A 23,563-nucleotide genomic window follows, 5' to 3' on the forward strand; every position below is an offset into this window, starting at 1 on the left:
ATCCAGTATTACTGAATTTTTTAGTAATAACAACAAAACTACTATTAAATATTTAAACTAAGAGAAAACAAATATATTTAGTCTTTTAAGGGAAAAAATCACAAGCACTTAAAAAAGATTAAAACAATAATTAAAATATTTTTTAAATTGGTAAATAAATTCAATGATTTATTAAATAATTTTGTAATAACTGAGATAAAAAACAACAACAAAATAACTTGAAATACGGTAAAAAATAATTAAAGTTTTAATCAAACCATAACATAACCTTAAAATATCAACTATCATAGTAAATATCTTAATCCATTGATATTCTTACCTCACAATTTCACGAACAACAAATATACCAATCGCACAGAGTGAATGTTCATGACCAAAAGTCCTTATTTATTCTTCAACCAATTAAAGAAAAAACCAATATTTCCAACTTTTTATGAGACAAATACACACGAACTAGAAATGTTTGGAAAGGTTTTTAATATCCATGCTCATTGTGACTTAAGAGCTTAGGTAGTCCATTGTCCAAAAAACAAAAACATTACCGATGCTTCAAATTTGTTCTTTGAAACTGGCCTAATACCTTTTATGCAACATAAAAAAATTATCTAGGAAAAAAGGATCTCTTGTATAATGAATTAATAGTTTTTTAAATATGTATATTTCTTTGCTTTGTTATTAACCCTTTCTTTACCAGCAACGTATATATACGATTTGGGGAAAAGTACCACTGTTCCCAGTGACGTATATATACGTTCTCGAGTGAAAACGTTTTTAATACCATGCCGTTTGTATACAGCATCACATTTTTTTTTGCACTTCTACCAGCCCCATTGCCGCATCTATCCGACATTGTTACAGTGCCATCAGCCCCAATCCCGTATTGGTACGTTCGAACATGCATTGTGATGAACCCACTGCTGTATTGATATGGCAGCTTCTGATACACGGCGTTTCGGTAACTGCCGGGTATGGTCGAGTTTTTGGTCTATTTTTAGCATGCGTCTTGTACCGCAAATATCACGTTAGCACGGACTACGCAGTATTCTGCTGTTACTGTTGCAGTACAAATGTATTGTGAAATTTCAAGAAAATGTCTGATTCGAGAAAAAGAAGGCGCTCATGCGATACAGGTGGTTTGTGTGGACTAACGCAAAAAGAATATGATGATATACTGGTTTTTGTAGAAAGTGAAAGCGATTATGTATCAGATAGCGATGATTCAGAAGAAGAGGAGATTGTTAATATTATTTATGGGAATGATGAAGCTATTTCTGAAAATGAGGGTACTGATAAGGACAAAGTCGAAAATGTGGTTGCAAATACATTGAGAAATGAAAGCAAAAGAGCTTTAGCGGATGATTTTAGTATACAGTGGGATAAACAGCAATTTGTTCCTGTCGTGTACGAGTTTGATGACACAAATTCAGATGCCCATTTACACAATATTGAGAATCCTGCCAGGGAAATAGATTGTTTTCTTTCCTTTCTTAATGCAGGTACCGTTAATTTAATTATACATGAAACAAATAATTTTGCTGCAGCGGAAGTTTGCAAAAATAAAAAGATTGCTTAGTCGCCACTTACAGAAAATGAATTTTTTACATTTATCGCTGTGCTATTGCTCGCAGCACGTCATAGAAAAGCCAAACTTACAGAAAATTGGTCGACAAACGATTTGTTATATACACCTATATTTCTAGTGTAATGTCCCGGAATCGCTTTCAGTCTATACTGAGAATGTTACACTTCGATGAAAATGCTGATCAACCTCAAGCGGATTCTTATTACAGGGTGCGAGGCGTTTTTTGCAGGTAAAAGACTTATTTGCTAATAATTTTACGCCATTACAAAATCTGGTAATCGACGAAAGTTTGGTTATATTCAAAGGACGGCTGCAGTTTAAACAGTTTATAAGAACCAAACGCCACCGATTTGGAATAAAATTGTTTTTTCTGTGTGACTGTAAAACGGGTTATGTGTTAGACTTTATCGTTTATGTAGGTAAAAACACCGAAATAAATCATTATGAGGATACCGGCCTCTCAGGATCTGTGGTTGCCACTCTTATGAAACCCTACTTGGGCAAAGATCACTCGCTTTTTACTGATAATTGGTACCCGTCTTCTAGTTTGTCAAGTTACCTATTTGACCATAAAACTAACTCTTGTGGAACATTCAGGGTCAACAGAAAATACATGCCTAATTTAGCAGAAAAACTACAAAAAGGTGCAACTTCCTCAATGTCGAGTTGCAATATGTTGGCCCTAAAATGGAAGGATCGAAGAGAGGTCACTATGCTTATTACAATGCACCAAGACAAAATGGTAGAATTGGCTAAAAAAGACAGAAAGACAAACGAATTCATTAAAAAACCAGCTTGTGTAATAGATTATAATATGAATATGGGAGCAGTGGACAGGACTGACCTGTTACTAAGTTCCACAGAAAGCGTCAGGAAAACCGTCAAATGGTATAAAAAAAGCTCTTCTTTCACATATTGGACCTTTCTATTCTAAATGCACATGCAATATACCTTACACAACAGCCAGAGAAAACACCATTGGCCCAGTTTCACTTGAATCTTATTCGTCAGCTTCTAGACAGGTATGTGGATCTAATCTTGAAATTACCTTGTTACAATGAGATGTTATTTTTAGGTATCATTTACCAAAACATACAGCTGTAGTGCCTGTGCGAAACGTTTTTCGTCTTGTAGGTAGACATTTTCCTGATATTGTCCCCAACAACAAAGTTCGTAGATGCACTGTTTGCTCAACAACAAAGACTCTAGCAAAGAAACGGCGCGAATCAAGGTACATGTGTCGGGAGTGTTACGTGGGTACTGCGCACATCCTTGCTTTGGCATTTACCATACCCAGGAACAATTCTAATGACTAGTTTCGTATTCATTTCATATTTAGTTTATAGTTAGTTATTAAAAATACTTTCGTTTTATATTTTTTTGAACATTAAAGAGTATTTTCTGAGTTTTTCTTTGCATTTAATGAGCAACCGTATATATACGTCGCTGGTACTGCTGGCACTTCAAAAACCCTGGGAACGGTGGCACTGCGTCGCTGATCAGGTCTGGTAAAGAAAGGGTTAATGTACATAAATTTTATAAAATGTAAATATATCTATTTAATAATTCGGGGACATAAGTTAAAGGGTAAGGAAGTGATGAAGAAAATAATACTCAACATATTAAAACAATATTTTTTTATTTGGTCGTACAGTTATAATAAGCAAAGTTCCGCGAAAAGATCACGTGGTTTCGAATTAAATTTCATTTATAAAAAACTAGCAACTATTGTATTATTATGACAACTTCGGAAAAATTCCCGAATTCTTTAAAGAACAGGACAAAATTCTTATAGATCGCTTGTCTAGATATCCTGCGCTATATGAGGCCTCTAGTACAAAGATAATGTGGTGTGAGATAAAATATAACTAGAAATTGTTGTTTCATATTTATGAAAAACATTCATAATCACATTTTTATTTTATGTGTGTTCGATTAATTGATTTCTGTTACCAATGGACATGTCCTTGTCTACTACAGTAGTAGTCCTTAAATTCCTCTCATGTTCTAAAGCGAGTTCCAATACAGAGCGAGTTTCTTAACAAATTATGCAAACAACAACGCGCTATAATTAACAACTCGGGGTTTAATCGCAAAAGGTGTAAACAATGTTCTGAAAGGGATTTTCTACAGTTCTTTGTGCTCTACAACAAAGGATAATTTTAGTGCTAATCACTTTAACGTTTCACAGCCATATAGTAATGCAGCTTTTAGATGTCTGTTTAGGATTTTTATTGCATTTAATTAATCTGTTGATTACCTAAATTAAATTAACCAACAGATTAAATAAATTTATTTACATTAAATTAAAATAAAAATTTAAAAATAGCATCAATACAAATATAATATTTGACATGCGTTTACTGCACAAATCAAAATCTCATAGATAACTATTCTCTAACCACAAATTCAGCTATTTATCACACACCCTAATGAAATGGAATACAAAATAAAAAAATTGTATTTACCATAAGCGTTACACCATTGCCTGCTAAAGAATCTGCCAATAATTTGGTTAATTTGGAATCTCTATAAGGAATATGACCTTTATTTCTTTTGGTATCACTTAGTGATGAAATACAATATCCTAAAATAAAAAATATTTGTCATAAATAATATTTTTAAAATTCTCTATAAAACAATTGTCTATAAAACAATTTATTTTACAATTTCAAATTGTTTTAGATTGAAAAAATATAGGAGTAATCTCTTCTATATTTTTTTTTGAATTTTATTGACCACATCATATCTCTTCATTCTCACACTGCTTTTCAAAGGGTATTTCAAGTATTTTAATAGTAGTATCTTTATTAATACTTAGAAAATATTCAGCTTGGTACAATATTTGTTTTAGATATACAGATATAAAGACTTGCAATGAATTATGCTTTTACCACAAACTCTAAGTTGATCAAGCGCTACTGATCACTTTATTTTTATTTTGCGCTGGCACCTTGTAACTTAGATCTCTTCTTTACGGCTTCTGCATACTTTTACACAAAAATGCTGTTAGACATTTTACTTCAAGCCTTTATCGGCCGGAGTAGAGCGCACAACGCCACTCTAGAACCACGTTCCTCAATCGAAGTTTCCTGCTCGAACTTTTCTTCTTCTTCTTCGCGCGACTAGGATTACTCCTGTTTGTCTGTCTCTTATTCTGTTTCAGTCTTTGTTGACTGTACATTATCTTTCCACCTTTTTGGCGGCCTTTCAACGGGTCTTCTGCTATACGGCTTGTTGTTTTTACAGATGTTCGCTAATCTATCTGGTCCCATTCGGTTTACATGTTCGTTCCAGTTTTTTTTTCTTGTTTTTATCCACCTGTTAATATTTTGAATTTTGCATTGTTCGCGTATAATACTTCTGTTGGTTTGTCTGTCTCTTAATAATATGCCCGCTATTGATCCTAATACTTTCATTTCGATATTGTTGATTTGTTGTTTCGTCTTTCTTGTATCGGTCCTTGTCTCCGCTGCATATATTAGGATTGGTCTTACTGTTGTCTTGTATACTTTCATTTTGCTTTCTCTGTCAGATATTTGTTTCTCCATATGGTTTCTCGGAGGCAACCACTTACTCTTGTTGCTTTTGATGCTTGCCTTGTGGACTCTGTTCTTATATCCCTGTTACTAGTGATCTCTACTCCTAGGTAATTGAATTTCATTACTTGTTCTACAATTTTGCCGCCTATTTCTAGTTTGCATCTTTCCTGTTAGAACTCCAAACTAAAAATGACTTAATTATTTTTCCTGCGACTATGAAAATTTCAGTAACCTTAGTTATTTTTGTGGGAAACCTGGTCTATTTATCTGAGACGTAAAAGTGCTTTTACTTTAATTTAACTTTAAATTAGATGGAAAGAAATTCGTGGGACAAGAAAGATCTTGATCACTTGACGTTGATCTCCTAGGGGCATCTGGCGGTATAATTACTAATAACAATTAGATTGTTTATACTTGGTTAAAAATCTTAAACACGGTTCTAAAGTGTTAAAGCAAAACCTTTTATGATATACAGAGGGAATAAAAAATGCTACAAGGTAACAACATATCACGGCACATTATTGTGATTTTAAGAATAATACAACAAAAAACGAACAGTAAGCATACAAAGAATATAATTTGATATAAAAGAATAATTTTTGAACCGCTACAGTTTTTGTTTGAAAATTTTGATGTGGATATTGCCAAGTAACGATGACTTAATAGGACAGTAATACATATTATATTATAACTACATAATATAACTTTGGATATATTTTTCTACAAACATAAATAAAAACTTACCCGAAATTATACCACCGTTCAATTTATAGAATAAGAGAAATATTCTTTATCATACAACAAATTCAATTCAGAAAATAAAAGCTAATATAAATAAAATAATTAAAATCATTATTGTTTGAAATCTATAAATAATGGATGAAAAATCTGATCAATACAAACATTAAAAACTATAATTATCTAAATTATTTGCTGCAGTTTGATCATTAGGAATTATAATTTTTTATTTATTCTTCTAGAATAGCTAAAACAAATTGTATGTCCACTACTTATGTTCTTGAAAAAAATATTATTAAAACCTAGTAGGTTTTAAGAAGAAAGTATACATTATTGAGAATTCTGTTTAAAATTGAAGTTAGCAATGGAACAACATTATATAATTCTGTATGGAGAAATAATAATTGTTAAAAGTAAAAAAAAACTAACATATTTACGACATTTATGTATGCAGTAAAGTTAGATTAAGATGGATAAAATGGAATGGAATGTTTTCTTTAGAAAATTACAAATAATAAAAGTAAAACAAGCACCGAACAAGGATCTAAGATATCAAATAGATACATCGGAGGTAGTAGAAGAGCCGAAATTTAAAGATATTAAAATCTCTTTATGAAATAATAAAATTCAAGAAACAAGCTAAACATTACTTTAAAATATTACAAAATATAAACTGTAATTTGACCAGTAGGTACTTGTACTTAATCCAAGTGCAAGTAAGTTATGAACAAGTCCATTTTCATACAAACTGCTTAATATTTGCCAAGTACTTGACAAGTATTTCAAGCGCCGTGTAGTCAGTAGCTGACTTTTAGATAAATACTTCTTATAGCGTATTATTACTATATGTAGGTCAATGGATCTATAGGTACTAAGGTACTATATGTAGGTCAATACTTCTACTTATTACGAAATTGTTAATATTTTTTATAACTTAAAATTTAAAATTTTTTTTTCTTTAAACATATGGTTTAACAGGTTCATTCCGTAAGGCGCGGATCCGCGTCCAGGCCGTTCATTCCTCGGTGCTAACGGCGCGGATCCGCGCTTTAAACATGACTTCTATTTATAGTATATTTTATTAGCACGAGAGTTGTACGTTTATTTGCTACATCAGCATCTAAGAGTAGCATCAGGTAACGGAAATTACGTTACAGTTATCAATTTTGTTGTTTCCTTTTGAAACGTCAATAAACGTACTTTAACCTTTAATAGCTTCAGAACAATATTGTTTCCTTTTATTCTGACATGTCTTTGACTATTGCAATGATGGAGAACGCAGAGCCAGGTTGTTCTCATCCAAAACGTAAAAAAATATCCGTAAGAAACCTAAAAAGTTAACAGAAGAAGAACTTGAATACTTTTTAACACAATTAGATACTGAATATGAATATATTGCATCGGAAGACATATATATTCCATCTACAGACGATGAGGATGGGGATGAGTTGGGTAAGTTGGAAACAAGTGAGTTTAAAAAAGTGTTCAATTTGCATTTTTGTAGGTGACGACGATATTTCGTGTATTGTACAGGCCATGGAAAACGAGGAGGAACCGAATTAAAATTTAAATCCAAATGCAGGTTATGGTAAAGAACCCAATGAAAATTTAAATCCAAATGCAGGAAATCCAAATACACACGAATGGCAAAATGATCATGATGGAATGAAACAAATTTGAGTTTATTAGATGTTGCAACTTGTTGGTAGAGCCACCACAAAGTAAGACACCTTTTGATTACTTTCGTCTTCTGGCGGATGAAACTTTTTTTAAGCTGATAGTCACAGAAACAAATCTGTATGCTGAACAGTTATTTCTAACGGGTATTACAGAAATATCTAGAGTAACAAATTGGAAACCACTCATTACAGAAGAATTACATCAATTTTTTGGGCTACTCTTACAGAGGATGACATGGAAAACCAACAGAACGCAAGATTATTAGAAAACTAATAGTCTTTTTAATGTAAATTGTTTCTCAGAAAATATGAGTAGAGGCCGTTTTTTGTTAATTCTTTGGTGTCTGCACTTTGCCAAAAATCCAAAGGTAGGAGAAGTTATAGAGGACAAGCTGTACAAAATTCGTCAATTGTTAAATTATTTTAATCAAAAAATGAATGACATATATCACAAAAATCTTTCCCTTGATGAATCAGTAGTTTTATGGCGTGGTCGCCTCTGTTTTAGAATGTATATTAAAAATAAGCGCCATAAATTTGGTATAAAAATATATGTACTTACTGAACCTAACGGATTAGTTCAAAATATGAAAGTTTATGCTGGTAAATTTGATACTACCGCCGGAATTCTATTTGTAAATACTTATCTATAAATGACTATGGAATTTTTAAAATATACTTTTTCTTATTTTAATTAATTTTATTTGATTTTACTTAATTTTATTTAATTTTATTTAATTATATTAAATTTATTTAATTTTTCCTAATTAATTTATTTTAATAAATTTAAGTTAATATTATTTAAGTTTACCTAATTTTATTTAATTTTATTCAATGTTATTTAATTTTGTATATTTTTATTTAATTTTACCTTATTTTAATAAATTTTATATAGTTTCATTTAATTTTATTTAATTTTTATAATTTTTTATAATTTTTTATAGTTTTTTGTAATTATTTAAATTTTTTTATATAATTTTCTATAATTTTGTGTAATTTTTTATAGATTTTATAATTTTTTTAAATTTTTTTTTATAATTTTAGTTAATTTTATATAATTTTATTTAAATTTATTTATTTTCATTGAATTTATTTCATTTTATTTCCTACAAATATATTTAATTTTTGTAATTTTTTATAATTATTTATAATTTTTTATATTTTTTTATAATTTTTTATAATTTTCTATAATATTTTTGAAGTTTATATAATTTTATTTAATTTTATTCGATTTATTATGCATAATTTCATTTAGTTTTATTTAATTTTTATACTTTTTTATAACTTTTTTATAGTTTTTTTATAATTTTTTGTAATTTTTATAATTTTTTATATATTTTTGAAATTTTTTTATAGTTTTAGGGAATTTTATATAATTTTATTTAAATTTATTTATTTTCTTTTACTTTATTTTATTTTGCTTCAAAGAAATATTTTAAAATAAAAATTAGTCAAATCGAACCAGTCCTTTTCACGTTGTTATATATAAAATGACGTTTATTAAAACGTTATTTTATTTTATTAACCAATTGTATATGTATGTAATTATGTATATTATAGTATACCGCAAGGTTACTATACCCATCTCGATTTTTCGAGTCACGCTAAATAGGGTTTCTCGTCCGTGCAAAACATCCTACTGAGCGATAAGAAGATTTCACTTCAATAATCTACAAAAACTTTACGGCTTCTACGAGAAATCACGATCATCTTAATTGGACGTGGATACGCCGTCTGCGGTACATGTAGAGCCTACTACTAGTCATATGGGATCAGCAGGGACCCACACTAACGTCTAAGACCATACCATCTTACAATTCGAAGCTTAAGATACTTGAAGCCTCACAGAAAGCCATAAGCTTCCGGCATGATGAACGCTGAACCAATATCTTAACATCTCTGTAGGCTAGTTATGAGCCCTGACACATGACATGAGAGGTTTTCTCCTTCTTTTCATATAGGCGATGACTTGGGTTATCAGCAGTCCAAGTAGATGTAGGTGCCGTCTAATAAGTTCATATTAGCCAGTAAGCAACGACACGACAGCTTTCATTTGTATAAAAAACAATAAGAATTTACAGGCAAAAGCAGAATTTACATGCAAAATATATTACAAGACTCTGATGGTAGAATGTTAAGTGATATTAAAGAGCGCTGTACCGAATTGAAAAGTTACATAATAGAATTATATAAAGATGACCAAAGAATCTGCCAAGAAGTAACATCTAACCGAGATACTGGCCCACCGATTCTAATCTCAGAAGTTCAGAAGGCTCTAGACCAAGCTAAATGAAAAGGAAAGCTTCTAGTCCTGACGAAATACCTGCAGAATTGTTACAGCTATTAGATGATAACAGCCTTATGATTATCACCTCCTTATTTAACAAGATATACAGCAGCTGTAAATTAGCAGATAACTGGTTAGAATCAATATTTATAACTATTCCCAAGAAAAGGAATGTCAGACAGTGTAGCGACTATCGACTTATCAGTATAATGAGTCACACGCTCAAATTTTTTATAAAAGTATTGCATTGTCGCATATACAAACTTTTGTGAAGGGATAACCGGTGATGAGCAGTTTGGTTTCCGAAACAGTATGGGTACTCGATAGGCTCTTTTTTGCATGCGAATTCAAGTTAATAAAGCGTACTTAGAGTATTGTAGACAGATAACACAACCAACACAGAGATCTTAGGTTAAATTGGAAAGACAGGTGAGCTAACTACAATACACAATCGCAAAATAAGCTGTCATCCTCATAATGAGCAACTTAAAAAGTTTCTACAACTTCTAATTTAAGGTTTTAAGATTTATAGAAAATATGGGATATAAAACAAAATAAATATCTTGATTCAGAGAAGTGTTACATACAGACAAAAATAGGCAATATTTACATATGTGATCGCTAATATCCGTTAGTGGATAGACAGGGTAAGAACAATATTTAAATAGAAATAACCATTGAAATCCGCCTAAAACTTAAAGATAGTTACTAAACATAAACAACTTATATTAATTTCATTTATACTTTAACTACATCTACGTTAAAAAAAAAATATTGACCGACTTTATTAGCCAAACACGATTTCGTGAAATATTATGCAGGTACGAGATTTCATAGTAGATAGCTACCTTACATTAGTCATTTTCGGAGAAGGTCAAGTCCAGGACATGTTAGAAAAACATTTGTATTCGCTCGATTATTCAAAGTGGCACCTAACATGCACAAACGGACGCGCTTATATATTCCATTTAAGCCGATTTGCGACTGATAGCGAACAGCTAACATATTCAATATCCAATGATTCATCACATACTCCCTTTGCACCCCTCATTCTGACACTTATCCTTCACCATTGTATCGATACAGTGACTTGTGAAAAGGTTCTACATTCATTATGTAGAGAAATCCAATTTAACACTAAATTTCCTTGAAGTTTTTATGAGACTATAGCTATTTATGTACGTCATGGGCTTTCAAAAGGCATTAAAGAACGGGAAAGTTTATAATTTTCCTTTAAAGAAAAAACAAGTACTTTAAAGTAAGTTTAAAAACTTGATTATATTATTTTATAATATATTTTTTTATACGAGAAACAGAAACCTCAAAGCAAGTAAAGACATTTTTGCCTTTTAATAATATACCATACATGCAACACTGTTTTTAATTTTTACAATATTTTGTAAGCAATACTACAAGACAAGGGGTATTAACAAAGACGTTAAGGAAAAAGAAAAATACGCTACCTTGAAAGACGACCGTTATATGTCACAATGTGACAATTTTCAGAAATGGCCATTTTTGGACATCGATAAATTTTAAAAATATCATAAAACTTTTCCTTTAATTGCAAAGGGGCTAATATTTTGGCTTTGGTGTGTACTAGTCTGTAAAAAGCTATAGTCAATCCTATACTTGCTTAATCCTATTTTAGATCATACAATTTTTGAGTTGTGACATTCTTTAAAAAAAATGTATTCGGTGTTTGGAGATAATTCACTTTTTTATTAAAATTGGTTTACTTGTTTTTTTACAAATGTATATGTGTCAAAGAAAAATAAGAATAAAAACGCTACAGTGTAAAAATTAAAAATACTGTCTTTCTGCAGTAAATTATAGTAAAAAATACTTGTCTTTATTTGAAAATTCATTTTTGAACTTTCCATAATACACTCTCTTCATTGTTTTTGACAGAAATCGAGGTTAGCGCATTTATCATATGAAATAGTTCCTGGATTTATTTTTTTTAAGAACGTCATAAGTCGAAATAATTTGTAGATAGTTGGGTACAAAAATTCAAAAGTTATAATAATTTTCTAAAATACTGACATAACTCAAAAGAATACTACAACTCATTTTAAACATAACCTCAACTTCTTTACCAGACTGACATATCTCAAAATAATGCGTTATTCTTCACAGAAAATGTATTACTTATTGTGTTTGAGGGAAAGCATGTCATAGCTCAAAATATAACAATATTGTGCAAAAATGTCGAACCAACGTTTCAAATAACAATAACGACACTTATCTGACGCCCATAGGCATAAACTAACTTTATGCCTATATGACACAAAAATATAGAATACATATTTGAAATCTGTTCACTAACATAATCTATTTTTCACTTTTTTTTTAGATATGACGGTCTTCTTCGAAGGTGGCGAATATATTGGCTGAACAATTTACGGTCATGGTTCAATTTAACGAGTACAGGAATTTTTAGAAGCAGTCAATAAAGTCAGAATAGATAATATATTAAAATATACGAATAAAAGAAATATTTTTTGGAAATTAAAAATAGTATTTTATAAGTAATTGCCAATTATGAAAACTCTTCGCCTTTTGTAATCTTAGGTATTCTGATCCTATACCTATTTTTTATAGTTATTAAATATTTTCATTTTTAGCAGCATATTTTGTATACTAAGTGGGGGTGTTAGCACCACTTTTCCCAATGGAATAATGATGCGCAAGAATTTTCTATTCACCTATTAACCTGTTCAAACAAGTTAATCAAAGTTATCTTAAAATCAACATTTATATGTCTACCATCAAAAATACTTGAATACATTCCAAAGTAGAATTAGTGTGGACACAAGAGAAGCAAGAAGAAGTCATTACAATTCTTAAAGAGTCCAAGGAACTTTCAGAGGACTTATCACAGTGTTATTGATAAAAATAAAAACTGTTTGGAAGCATAAATAATATATTTTTCACCAATAGGCTAAGAACCTTTCAGATTGCCAACAATATTAAACAGCAACGATGAAAATAGACAACAATGTATCATTTTTATTAGAAGATGTATTATTTAAGCCAAAAAAACCAAATTAACAATGTATAGAACACTCATCCTTCCAGTGCTGACATATGGGTCAGAAACATAGACCATCTCCAAAACAGACGCAAATCGCCTGCTAGTTTTCAAAAGGAAAATACTACGCAGAATATTGGGCGCAATCTGTGAAAATGGTATTTGGAGAAGGCGATACAATTTCGAATTGTACGAGAAGTATAAAGAAATCGTTAGTGGTAGAGATGGTAGAGATCTTTCATAAGAATAGGTAGGCTTAGATGGGCTGAACATGTGCCTAATTAAATAAAATTTACCCACCCAGATGAACCCTATTAGCGGCACCACTAGGAAGTATGAGTAGAGGTAGAGCAAGACTGACATGGAAGGATGGTGTGGACGAGGACGCGAGTAAGATCAGCGCAGCAATCTGTAAACGGTTGGCGATGAACAGAAACTGACGAAATAGACTGGGGAAGGTCGAGGCTCAACTACGGCTGTAGCACTACTGATGATGATATATTTTTTCTGATTTATTTTCATCAGTCTAAATGGTAGGCATACTCAAGAAAGTTGGTCTTGATGCAAAAGATCTCCAAGTACTTATGTAGAGGAAACATACCAGACAGCGGTTTAAAATCAATCAGAAGGAGTAAAAATAAATGTAACATACATAAACAACATTCACTATGCTAATGACACTGTCATACTTGCAGATAAGTTGGAGGATTTGCAAGAACTTCTTAATGATGTTCACAAAACCGGAAAAAAATTTGACCAAAACATCAATATTGACAAAACAAAATTCATGGTCAGTTAGTAGACAACAACCAGTAAGTACATTATTAGAAATAATCGATAAATTTAAATATCTTGATTGTACTGTAAATTATAAACTGGATAAAAATAAATAAAAATTAGAACAGCCATGGCAACATCGGCAAGGATTAAATTCAAAGAATTGCAAAAGTTTTATTTTTGCAAAGAATTAAAAGTAAATTCTTTGCAAAGTTAAAATTGCAAAGAATTTCTGCAGGTCCTAGTTCTAACCAAAAGAAGCCTGATACAAGAAGGATAGGTAAGTTATTTAGGAATGCACAATTTCTGTTTGTAGTTTACTTTTTTTGCTTTGTAGAAGAAGCTGAATCTGCAAACGTTAGCCTGGAAGCTGTTATTGACGATATTGTATCAAGAAATAAAATAACATGGAGCGATGTGCCAAATCCAGATGATTTCAATAAGTTCGAACTATCCTTTACTTCAGGAATAAATCAGGAAGAAATTGCAAAACTTACAGACCACAAAAAATAATCTCTGGTATTGTAAATGAATCAATAATGAAATATTCGCTTATGAGTAACTGGAGACCAATTGACAGAGAAGAATTTCTTCGACTTCTGGCTCTCATTATTTGGATGGGGCTAGACAGAAAACTCGAACTCAGAGATTATTGAAGTAACAATTTACTTTACAAGAATAAAGTTTCTAAACGGTGTGAAATAAGTAGAAGTCGATTTGGAATAATATTACACTTTTTTCACATTTCAGATAACGAGAGCTAAAACCCATTTAGTCGGAACATTACGTGCCAATAGGAAACATAATCCAAAAGCAGTAGTCGATGCAAAATTAAAAAGAGGCGACATGAAATATCTACAGGGTAATACAAAAGTTGTTATCGGAAAATGGAAAGATAAACGGGACGTTTTGTTTTTAACGACTACGGATATTCCCTTGATGATAGATGTTCAAACAAAACGTGGACCTGCTTCCAAACCATCGACCATTGTTGACTATAATTTTGCAAAATCTTTTATCGATGTGTGACGGATCAAAAGGCTGCATATAATTCCACTGTTCGACGAAGTATAAAGTGGTATCGTAAATTGGCTGTGGAATTACTAACAAATACCGCAATTGTGAACTCCTTAGCTCTCTACAAATCTGTTACCAGCAAACATCTCTCAATTACTGAGTTCCGTGAACAGATTGTTCAAAGTCTTTTAATGCCACAAACAACTTCTGAAAACACTTTAACAACTCTGCATACCTTGGACGAGAAAGAGAAAACAAAAAGTTCTTTGAAAAAATAAATTGTTTTTGTATTTTTAAACTTAAAATATCTTAGGAAGAAGGTATTTGATTATCTTACTGGTGTGGGCCAATATGGCACACATGGTCCACATTAGAACAAATTACAAAAATAATTATAAATAGACTGTGTGTTGGTACATGCTGTTTTTTACTTAAAAAAAATGTATTTTTTTTTATTTTAGAATAGAAATAAATAGTTATACACTTCTTATTTCAATATTAAAAAACAAATGTTCCGGTCTCACAGAAAACTTATCATGATGGTCCGGGGCTTAACGTGTTAATGATAATAGTAAATAGTAGGACCTGTTTATAAGAGACGTCTACCAAAAACAAAACAAATACGTTGCGAAATGTAATAGATATTTTCCCTGCATATTTATCATAGGATTTTGTTTTATTTTTATTATTATTACCAACACAGGCCAGGTTTAAAATAAATTAAGGGGATAGGAAAATAAACTAAATAATATAGGTAATTTAAAGCACAAAAATGATGTCCTTATAACGTACTGTGTCCGCCTATGTAGATATTTTAAATACTTACCAATTTGATTTGTTAAAGAAACTTGGAAATACTTATTTATTCAAGGATAAAAGGGACATTAATAGATTCATAGGTTTTTGTAAACAATCCGCAAGCTAAAGCAATTCAAATTAGTTAGCATTGTTATCGCTTCTGTGAAAGGAAACTATTTACAACACGCTCGAGAACTTAACGAAATTCAAAGGATCTATTTTAGCACGTAGGTGGAAATCGGGAATTTGAAGTCCTAAATTGAATAAATTTACCCTTGAAACTACAATCTTTCGGTGAAGTAGATATTTAGGGTTATGTAGTGGAATATCTTCACGATATAAGTTTTTAAAATTATTTAGATATAATATTGGGAAAAGCTATTCGTATACTGCTAAATAAAAATTATATTTACTACCAGGTTATTTGACTAGTACTATTCGCATATAAATTATATACAACACTAGGGGAAATTAATAAAATAATAAAAGAATAAAAAGAATAAAATTCTGAGAATAAGAAAATTTTGACTATGAATCTGCAAGCAATAATAATTCAAATTCAGTCGACTTTAAAAACAAACAAAAACAAGTCTCACTGATTGGCCTAAAATATGACCTAGGGAAAATATTCCTAGAACTAAAATAAAGAGACGAATAGAAAATACCTATTCTTTTGATTTTGAAAATGTACAGATTTTGAAAAAACAGCAAAATTACAACAAAAGATGCATATAGCAGATGATTCACAAAAAAGTTCCAAATTCTATCAATAATAAGACTGATATCAAATATCTTTCCAATATGTATTATAAATTAATAAATTTAGTTGCTTTTAAATGCACTATGGCAGATATTTAAGATGAGACCATCGAGTTAGAATCTATGGAGAAGCTATGAGCATATTAACGTGTGTATTAAAAACGGCATAGGTAGGCGTGGCTAACGATGATACCAATATGGCGGTGGGGTCATGGCCGGACTCAATAATATTAAAACTACTATAAAAATATGACTAGTTATTCAGAAGATTTAATCATAATCTAAAAAAGTGCAATACATTTTTAATAAACTATGATTTATTTATCCCGCGGTAAACACTAAAAACACTATATATTATTATACATAAAGATAAATTAATACAGTCAAATACTAATAATTTATTCTCTGGAGTACTGGCCATTACTTTGTTTACATATTTGTATACTAACCTGTAGAACGTTATTCGTGAAGATTTTTTATTAATATTATTACAGTTTCTATAAAAGTATTATAAAACTAAAAATATTCGAAAAACAACAAACGTAAACAAACATATACGATCTGTCAAAAGTGTCAAAACAATCTTAACAATATGGCCGAAGTGAGGTCGTTTTTAGTCACGTGATGCCCTCTCCATAGATTCTAACTCGATGGATGCGACCCTGAACCACTGATACCTCGCAGATGTTATCTGTCAATCTCAGATACCAATTTTTTAATCCATGTAAAACTTTTAAAAAGTGTAAACATGAAATTTAATTGTAAAATGTTTATAAAATAAAATAAAGTGCTTATTGAAAATGGCAAATTTGCCGAAACGTTTAAGCAATAGTTAAATAGTTTTATTTACAACAGACCGACAAACCCAGGAAATACGTTCATTAATAACAAGGATGATGTGCTCTTTTGGTAGTCTATTTGTTTGTATATATTCGTTATATCGTCTTCTTTCATTTGCTATGTCGCATGTTAGGATTCGATCAGTTGTTTATTTTTTTCGCACTCTAAGGCCTTTAAGTCAATAAATTAAAATTTCTCTTATGGTAAATCGTATGTCGCTATACGTTGTTTATTTTATCTATCTTCATATATTCTTTATATATTTCTCTTTCATTTAACACATCAGTTGCTCCAATCGGACCAATAGCAAAGGAGATATGATGTAATGTCCTTTTGGCATTGCCGCAAAAAGGGCCATTTGATTCCATTAGTTTATTTTATACGTCCTTGTTTGCTATATTCTATTTATACCTGTTATACTAATGTACATACATACTAATGATACTAATGAGAAGCTGTAAAATAAAAATGCTAAAAGTAACTACAGAAATAGTAATGTGAGCTTAAACAGACCTGCAGTCAATTACTTAAGATATGAATGTTGAAAAATTCACTAAATTGACAGGAAATTGTAGGATAATTTATAATGAGAAAAAAAATAACATTAAGAAAATACTTTGATTGTCTTTTTTTAACAATGGGCTGTTTTGGTTCAGAAATCACTTCTTCGACCTGTTAATCCTATTTAATATACGTTTTTAATACCAAAAAAATGCAATAAAGGATAATATAAATTTATAAAAAAATCTAATAATTCATTTAAAATTTTTTATGTTTTAGAAATATTTTTTATACATCAGAAATTTCACATTACTTACCTAGTACCATTAGGCTCTTGTTAATATTATTAGCTTCTTCTAAAGTTTTACCCTCGCTTTGGGTTTTTTTGGTCATTTCGCTACCAGCTAAGTCAACGAAATTAATTTTTCCAGATCGAGAAATAAATACACCACCTTCAGTTGGTTGTTCTGAAGTTATATTAACACTTAGAATTGTGTGGCTTCGACTAAAATTTTCAAAAAATATATATTGTATAACAGTGTCTTATTGAGTAAAACTCTTTAAGTCTTTTAATTCAATGATCTTTACACTCTCCTAATTTTATGAAAAAAGTATTATTTTTTGACACATACAAACAGAAACAAACAATGTTAAATTCCAGAATGACTAATATGAATGAATAATATAATTTATAAACATATTGTCCATTCATAACATTTATTTCATAATAATACCAAAAGAAAATCATTAATAATTGCTGCCATCGATCGGTTTAGGCAAATAACAAAAAAATTAATCAATTTACTACCATTGTCTAGACGATTTTAGATTTTAATACAGATGTACGATTCATATAAATAAAAGACAGACCCATATCGTTCCTATTCTACCTCATATACAATAATATTCCACATACTCGTATTTCACAACCTTGGTATTACCACTTAGGTATTTTAAAGTATTAAGTTCAACCTGGTATAATGCTGTTAAAGAAAAATGAGCATCGAAGAAAATATATACATGGTGTAGCAATTAAGTAACAGAACTTCTTCTTCTTATTGCTCCTTCTCCTTTCGAACGTGGGCGATCCAAATGGCAATTGTAGCTTTGGAAACTGCTGCACGAAAGATTTCTGTGCATGAGCAGTCAAACCATCTCCTCAGGTCTTTAAGTAATTTCAAAAATTGTACGGATGATTGTATGTTTATTAAAAAAAATACAGAAAAATTCCTTTGATTGTAAAAACTGTTTGTCTTTAAATTTGTCTGGCCAATTGGCTCGGCCAAGGCCATCAAACTATAAAAAAAAGGTCTTTCATTCAGCCACGAGTTCTGGCGTCTTCCAATTGATCTTTTAAAAGTGAACCATTACTACGTTGAAGTACCTCACCATTAGTAACTTTTTGCATCCATGGAATTCTCAGCATTTGTCTGTATATATACATTTTAAATGCATCTATTCTTTTTTCTGTTTCAGAGTCCATTGTTAAACTTTTACAGCCATACAGCAAAACAAAGAAAACGTAACATCTGATCATTCGAATTCTGAGCTCTATGAATTGCTGGCAAATGAATCTTGGTCTCATGATTTTGTACAATTCTTCGCCGTCAAAGATTTTAAAGTTCTGCAGGAAGAGTTATGTTAATACTTTTTTTTTGGCCATGATGAAGAACCCTTGCTCATATAATTTACAGAACCTAAAGTATAAATAATTATATCAACGCACACCTGTATAATTAAACTTTGAACAAGCTCCATCAAGTAATAAGACCAAAATGTTCAGAGAAGCTTGTGGCGTCACTCGTCTGCACTAAAATGCTAGGCCTCATGTTACCAAATTAATAAAAGAGAATTTACAACGAAAGAAATGGAGGATATAAGAGCATCCACCCTATAACCCTTATTTATTGTCTTGCGACTTTCACAACTTGGGCCACTGAAAAAGGCGTTGAAAGGTAATCTTTTAACGCCCGAAGAAGAAGTTCAAAATACAGTTAAAGAATTCTTCGTCAATAGCCACAAGAATTCTTTAACTTATTGGTAATAAATTGTAGATATATTTTACTCCCGTAGTGATTTATCAGGTTGCCAGCCATGTTGAACGCCATTTAAAACTGGTGGACTAAACATGATCTGTTATTCTATACTGTGGCCTTGTCTAAAATTTATTTATAGAGAAAATTAGTAGAAAGAAGTCTGAAGATTTCTTACTTAGCGAAACTGAATTCAAATATTTGTCTATCGCGCTTTTTACAATATATAATAATAAGACAGATTGATGAATTTATCGACAAGGAAGAATCTATAATTTGCATTCCACAACCTGTCGTTCACCACAGCAAATATTCTTCGTGAGTTAGTTTCTAATACTCCTTACATGAGTAAATGAACAAAGCCGAAAAACTTGAGATTTAATTTCAATCCCGGGCTTCTGCAATCCGCTTATACGTATTTCGACCTTCTTAGATTTCCTCATTCAACATGGCCAAACTGTTTAAAAACCGCAAGCTTAATCTGGAAATAAAAGTTAGGCTCCTACCTTAAGGTTATGTCTTCTCGATATTATACTACGGAGTTGAATCCTTGACACTCACTGAAGCGATGGAGAAAAAACTTGAAGCCTTCGAGATGTGGCTATACAGAAGAATCATAAGGATATCATTTACGGACAATATAATCAACGAGACTGTACTACGAAGAATGGGGAAAGAAAGAGAAGTGATGTATACCATTAAAAGGAGAAAGTTAGAATATCTCGGACACATAATGAGAAACGCGCTACAGATTACTGAAAATAATCCTTCAAGGCAAAGTACTCGAAAAGCGAGGAATTGGAAGAAGAAAAATGTCATGGTTAAAAAACCTGAGGAGATGGTTCTCCACAACAACAAGTAATCTATTTAAAGCATCAGTTAATGAAATAATTATAGCCAGAATGATCGCCAATATTCGAAACGAATAGGCACCAAAAAAAAGAAGAACAAAAGGAAGACAAAGAATGGTTAACTTCTATATTTGGTTATTTTGTATCTATATATCTATATAACCCTTGCTGTCCAATTTTGGACATAGGCCCTCTCTTCCTTCTTCCACGTCTCTCTATTTTAGGCAGTTTGTATCCACTTCAAGCCTGCGTGTTTCTTCAAGTCATCTAACCATCTCATTCGTGGCCTTCCTCTTGTTCGTTCGTAACAATATGGTCTCCAGTTTATAATCATCTTATTCCATCTGTCGTCTTTTTGTCTTATGGTATGTCTAGCGAACTTCCACTTTTTTTCTTTCTTTTGTATATTTTTGTATATATTTGTAAAAGTATCAAGTATGAACAGAATTGACACATTGAAAATGCGCATTCATATAAAGATGCTGAAGATACCTTGGACAACAAGAAAAACTAATGTGGAAGTACTAGGAGGGACAACAAACATAGAGAAGACTGTTAAACACAGGAAAATGTCTTATCTGGGACCTCTGATCCCTAAATAAAAACAAGAGGGCTGTAGATGTATAGAAAGAAAACAGGTTTTTTGGTTAAAAATCATTCGTGAATGCAAATACAGGACAATTATTCCATGTGGCAAAAAATCGAGAAAGCTTCGCAATGATGATCGCCAATGTCGGATAATTCTGATATGTTACGTGAAGAAGAAGAAATAAAAAAAAGTAACACGGAACCAGGTCGGACGAATACGGTGGGCGGTTTAATCATTCTCGGATTCTTTTGTCCATACTTATGCGCAAACTTTGTGGGCTCAATGACTCATGTAAAATTATTAGAGAAACTCCTTTGTTAATTCCTGAGATTTTACCAAGATGTTTAACACTCAGACGACTATTTTACAGATCAATGTACCAATTTTCTGAAGATTGTCGTCTGGTTTTTATATTGGGGGTCGTCCAGGACTCGAACTGCTTTCATCGCTTTTACGTCCCTTTTTACTTCGCTTAAAAATATTTACTTCCGTACAATTCCTTTAACCTGAACACTCTATATACGCATTTTTTGACAAAACTTTTGCGTAAAGACTAGAGCAAGCGATGGTTACAGCAAGACTGACTAAGCGAGTCGCTCAGTCAGTCTAGCTGTAAAACGACGTACAATCCTGCTCATCAAAGCTCAAGGTCAGGTAAGCATAAACAAGTATAGAGTAGTGTTAAACAAGCTATGTGAAATAACGGGATTCACGATGAGCACGCCATGTCTAAGCGTGATTACGACAATTTGTAATTTGATACTCCTTCTTCCATTATATAAGTTGCGGCAGTTTACGTTCCGGTACCCTAATCTCAGTAATCTATTATTAGTCTATTTTATTTATATTTTATATAACCTATTTTCAACTTACGCAACTTTTTAAATGAGGGTTTTGGTAAGACTTTGTTAAACATGATGTGAAAATCATATTAGTATAACAACAATTGACGCGCGAAATGCAATCGTTGATCGGATGATTTATATTTCATTTGAAATTAATATTTACCTGGAATAGTCGTTCATGTTATGTCGCCCAACTGATCTATTTCTCATTCCCTCTTCCAATACTGCCAACAAATCGTCAAACTCCTCACAGTCAACAGAAAAAAGATTTTCTACAAAAAAACCTCTAGCTTTTTTACTCCACCGTACTGCTAAAGACTTTCGGGCACTACCGGGATTTAATAAATCTATAACCTAAAAAATAATTAGCAGTAATCATTTATAATTAGCATCAAACTACATTAGTGGTTTACAAAAAAGTAATGTGATTTTAAGGTTATAAATATAATAACTTAGACACATCAACATGTAGGAAGTTATTTTTTCTTATTTGAAATCGACGGAAGTTGATGTTCTTTTTTTAATTTGAGGTACCTCGTTGTATAGATTATAAAAATGCAATTAGTAAATTTGTAAATTGTTTATTTAACCTACTAATTAGCAAGAATATCCAAGGCATATCAAGTTTTTAACCTTTATAACATTTATTATAAAATATTTTCAATTGCATTTAACTTTTAAAAATAACTTACCTTTTCGTTGTATATTTCTAAAAAGCTAGCTTTAAGTATAAAATGCATCTCTGGTTTCTCTTGAATTAATTGGAATAAGTACATAAAGGATCTAAAAACCAATCCGTGTTGATCGCTATAAGGAGCTGTTTTTAAACCAAACTGTAAACAGAAAAATAAACAAAAAATGAATTTGCCAATGTCAATAAGTCATATTTTATTTTCGTTTAAACGAATTGGCGAGATATTAAATAAAATTTAGAATAATCTTCGTTAATCTGGCAATGTTATAAAAACTATACATATTTCTTAAGTATTACTTACAAGTCCTGGTGGTCCTGTGAGCGTATGCGTTTTTCCGCTTCCAGTCTGGCCATAACAAAAACAAGTACACCTAAAACCTTCTAAGGCCATTTCTATAAGTCTCTTCATACCAGAATATTGAAGTACATCTTCTTGAGTTGCTGCGGGCTCGAAAACTACGTTAAAAGAAAAAAGTTTTGGTTTTTGACCGCCACTTGGACCTCCAGGTATACCGTCCACCTGTAATTAAATATTTAAAACAGGTATAAATACAGAAATATAGTAAATTTATCTGTTTTTAGAATATTTATTTTTTCAATGTGATTACATATTTTTATATGTATTTATAAGATTTGAATAGCGAGTCAAAATAAAAAGTAAGATTAAAGATAAACTGTGGTAAAACTTGTAATAGTTAGAGTGCTCGTCGGCAAAAAGTTGATGATAGATGCCTCTTCAAACTTTGAGTATCGGTTCATTAGGCCAAGTCTGACACGGTTTCCCTATGCAACTTTTTTTGGTTCTGGGGTGTTTTTCCTCTAATTTTCCAAAAAATTTTCAACCGTCAGTCGGAAAATCAGTTCAGTCAGACCGTCAAATTATATTTTTTTAATTAAATAGCTTAAAAATTATAAGGAAAACACGAAATACTATATTGTTTTTATTAGGAGTAAAGATGATACCTTTTGTGGTGTTGCAGTTTCGCAACTGTGTATA

General features: G+C 31.1%; 1 protein-coding gene across 1 annotated transcript in view; it reads right to left on the bottom strand.

Annotated features, from left to right (window-relative positions):
• The window catches only part of LOC140448587 (kinesin-like protein KIF12), a 77,460-nt gene that overhangs the window by 15,340 nt on the left and 38,557 nt on the right, over positions 1-23,563 (bottom strand). The window contains exons 5-9 of the mRNA XM_072541672.1: positions 22,868-23,086; positions 22,565-22,705; positions 22,036-22,226; positions 17,872-18,059; positions 4,051-4,169 (exon numbers count right to left, since the gene is read on the bottom strand). Of these exons, the coding sequence (XP_072397773.1) occupies positions 4,051-4,169; positions 17,872-18,059; positions 22,036-22,226; positions 22,565-22,705; positions 22,868-23,086 (858 nt within the window). The remainder of the gene's footprint in view (positions 1-4,050; positions 4,170-17,871; positions 18,060-22,035; positions 22,227-22,564; positions 22,706-22,867; positions 23,087-23,563) is intronic.

This window comes from Diabrotica undecimpunctata, chromosome 8 (genome assembly GCF_040954645.1).
Source record: "Diabrotica undecimpunctata isolate CICGRU chromosome 8, icDiaUnde3, whole genome shotgun sequence".
In the NCBI taxonomy this organism is placed as follows: Eukaryota; Metazoa; Arthropoda; class Insecta; order Coleoptera; family Chrysomelidae; genus Diabrotica; species Diabrotica undecimpunctata.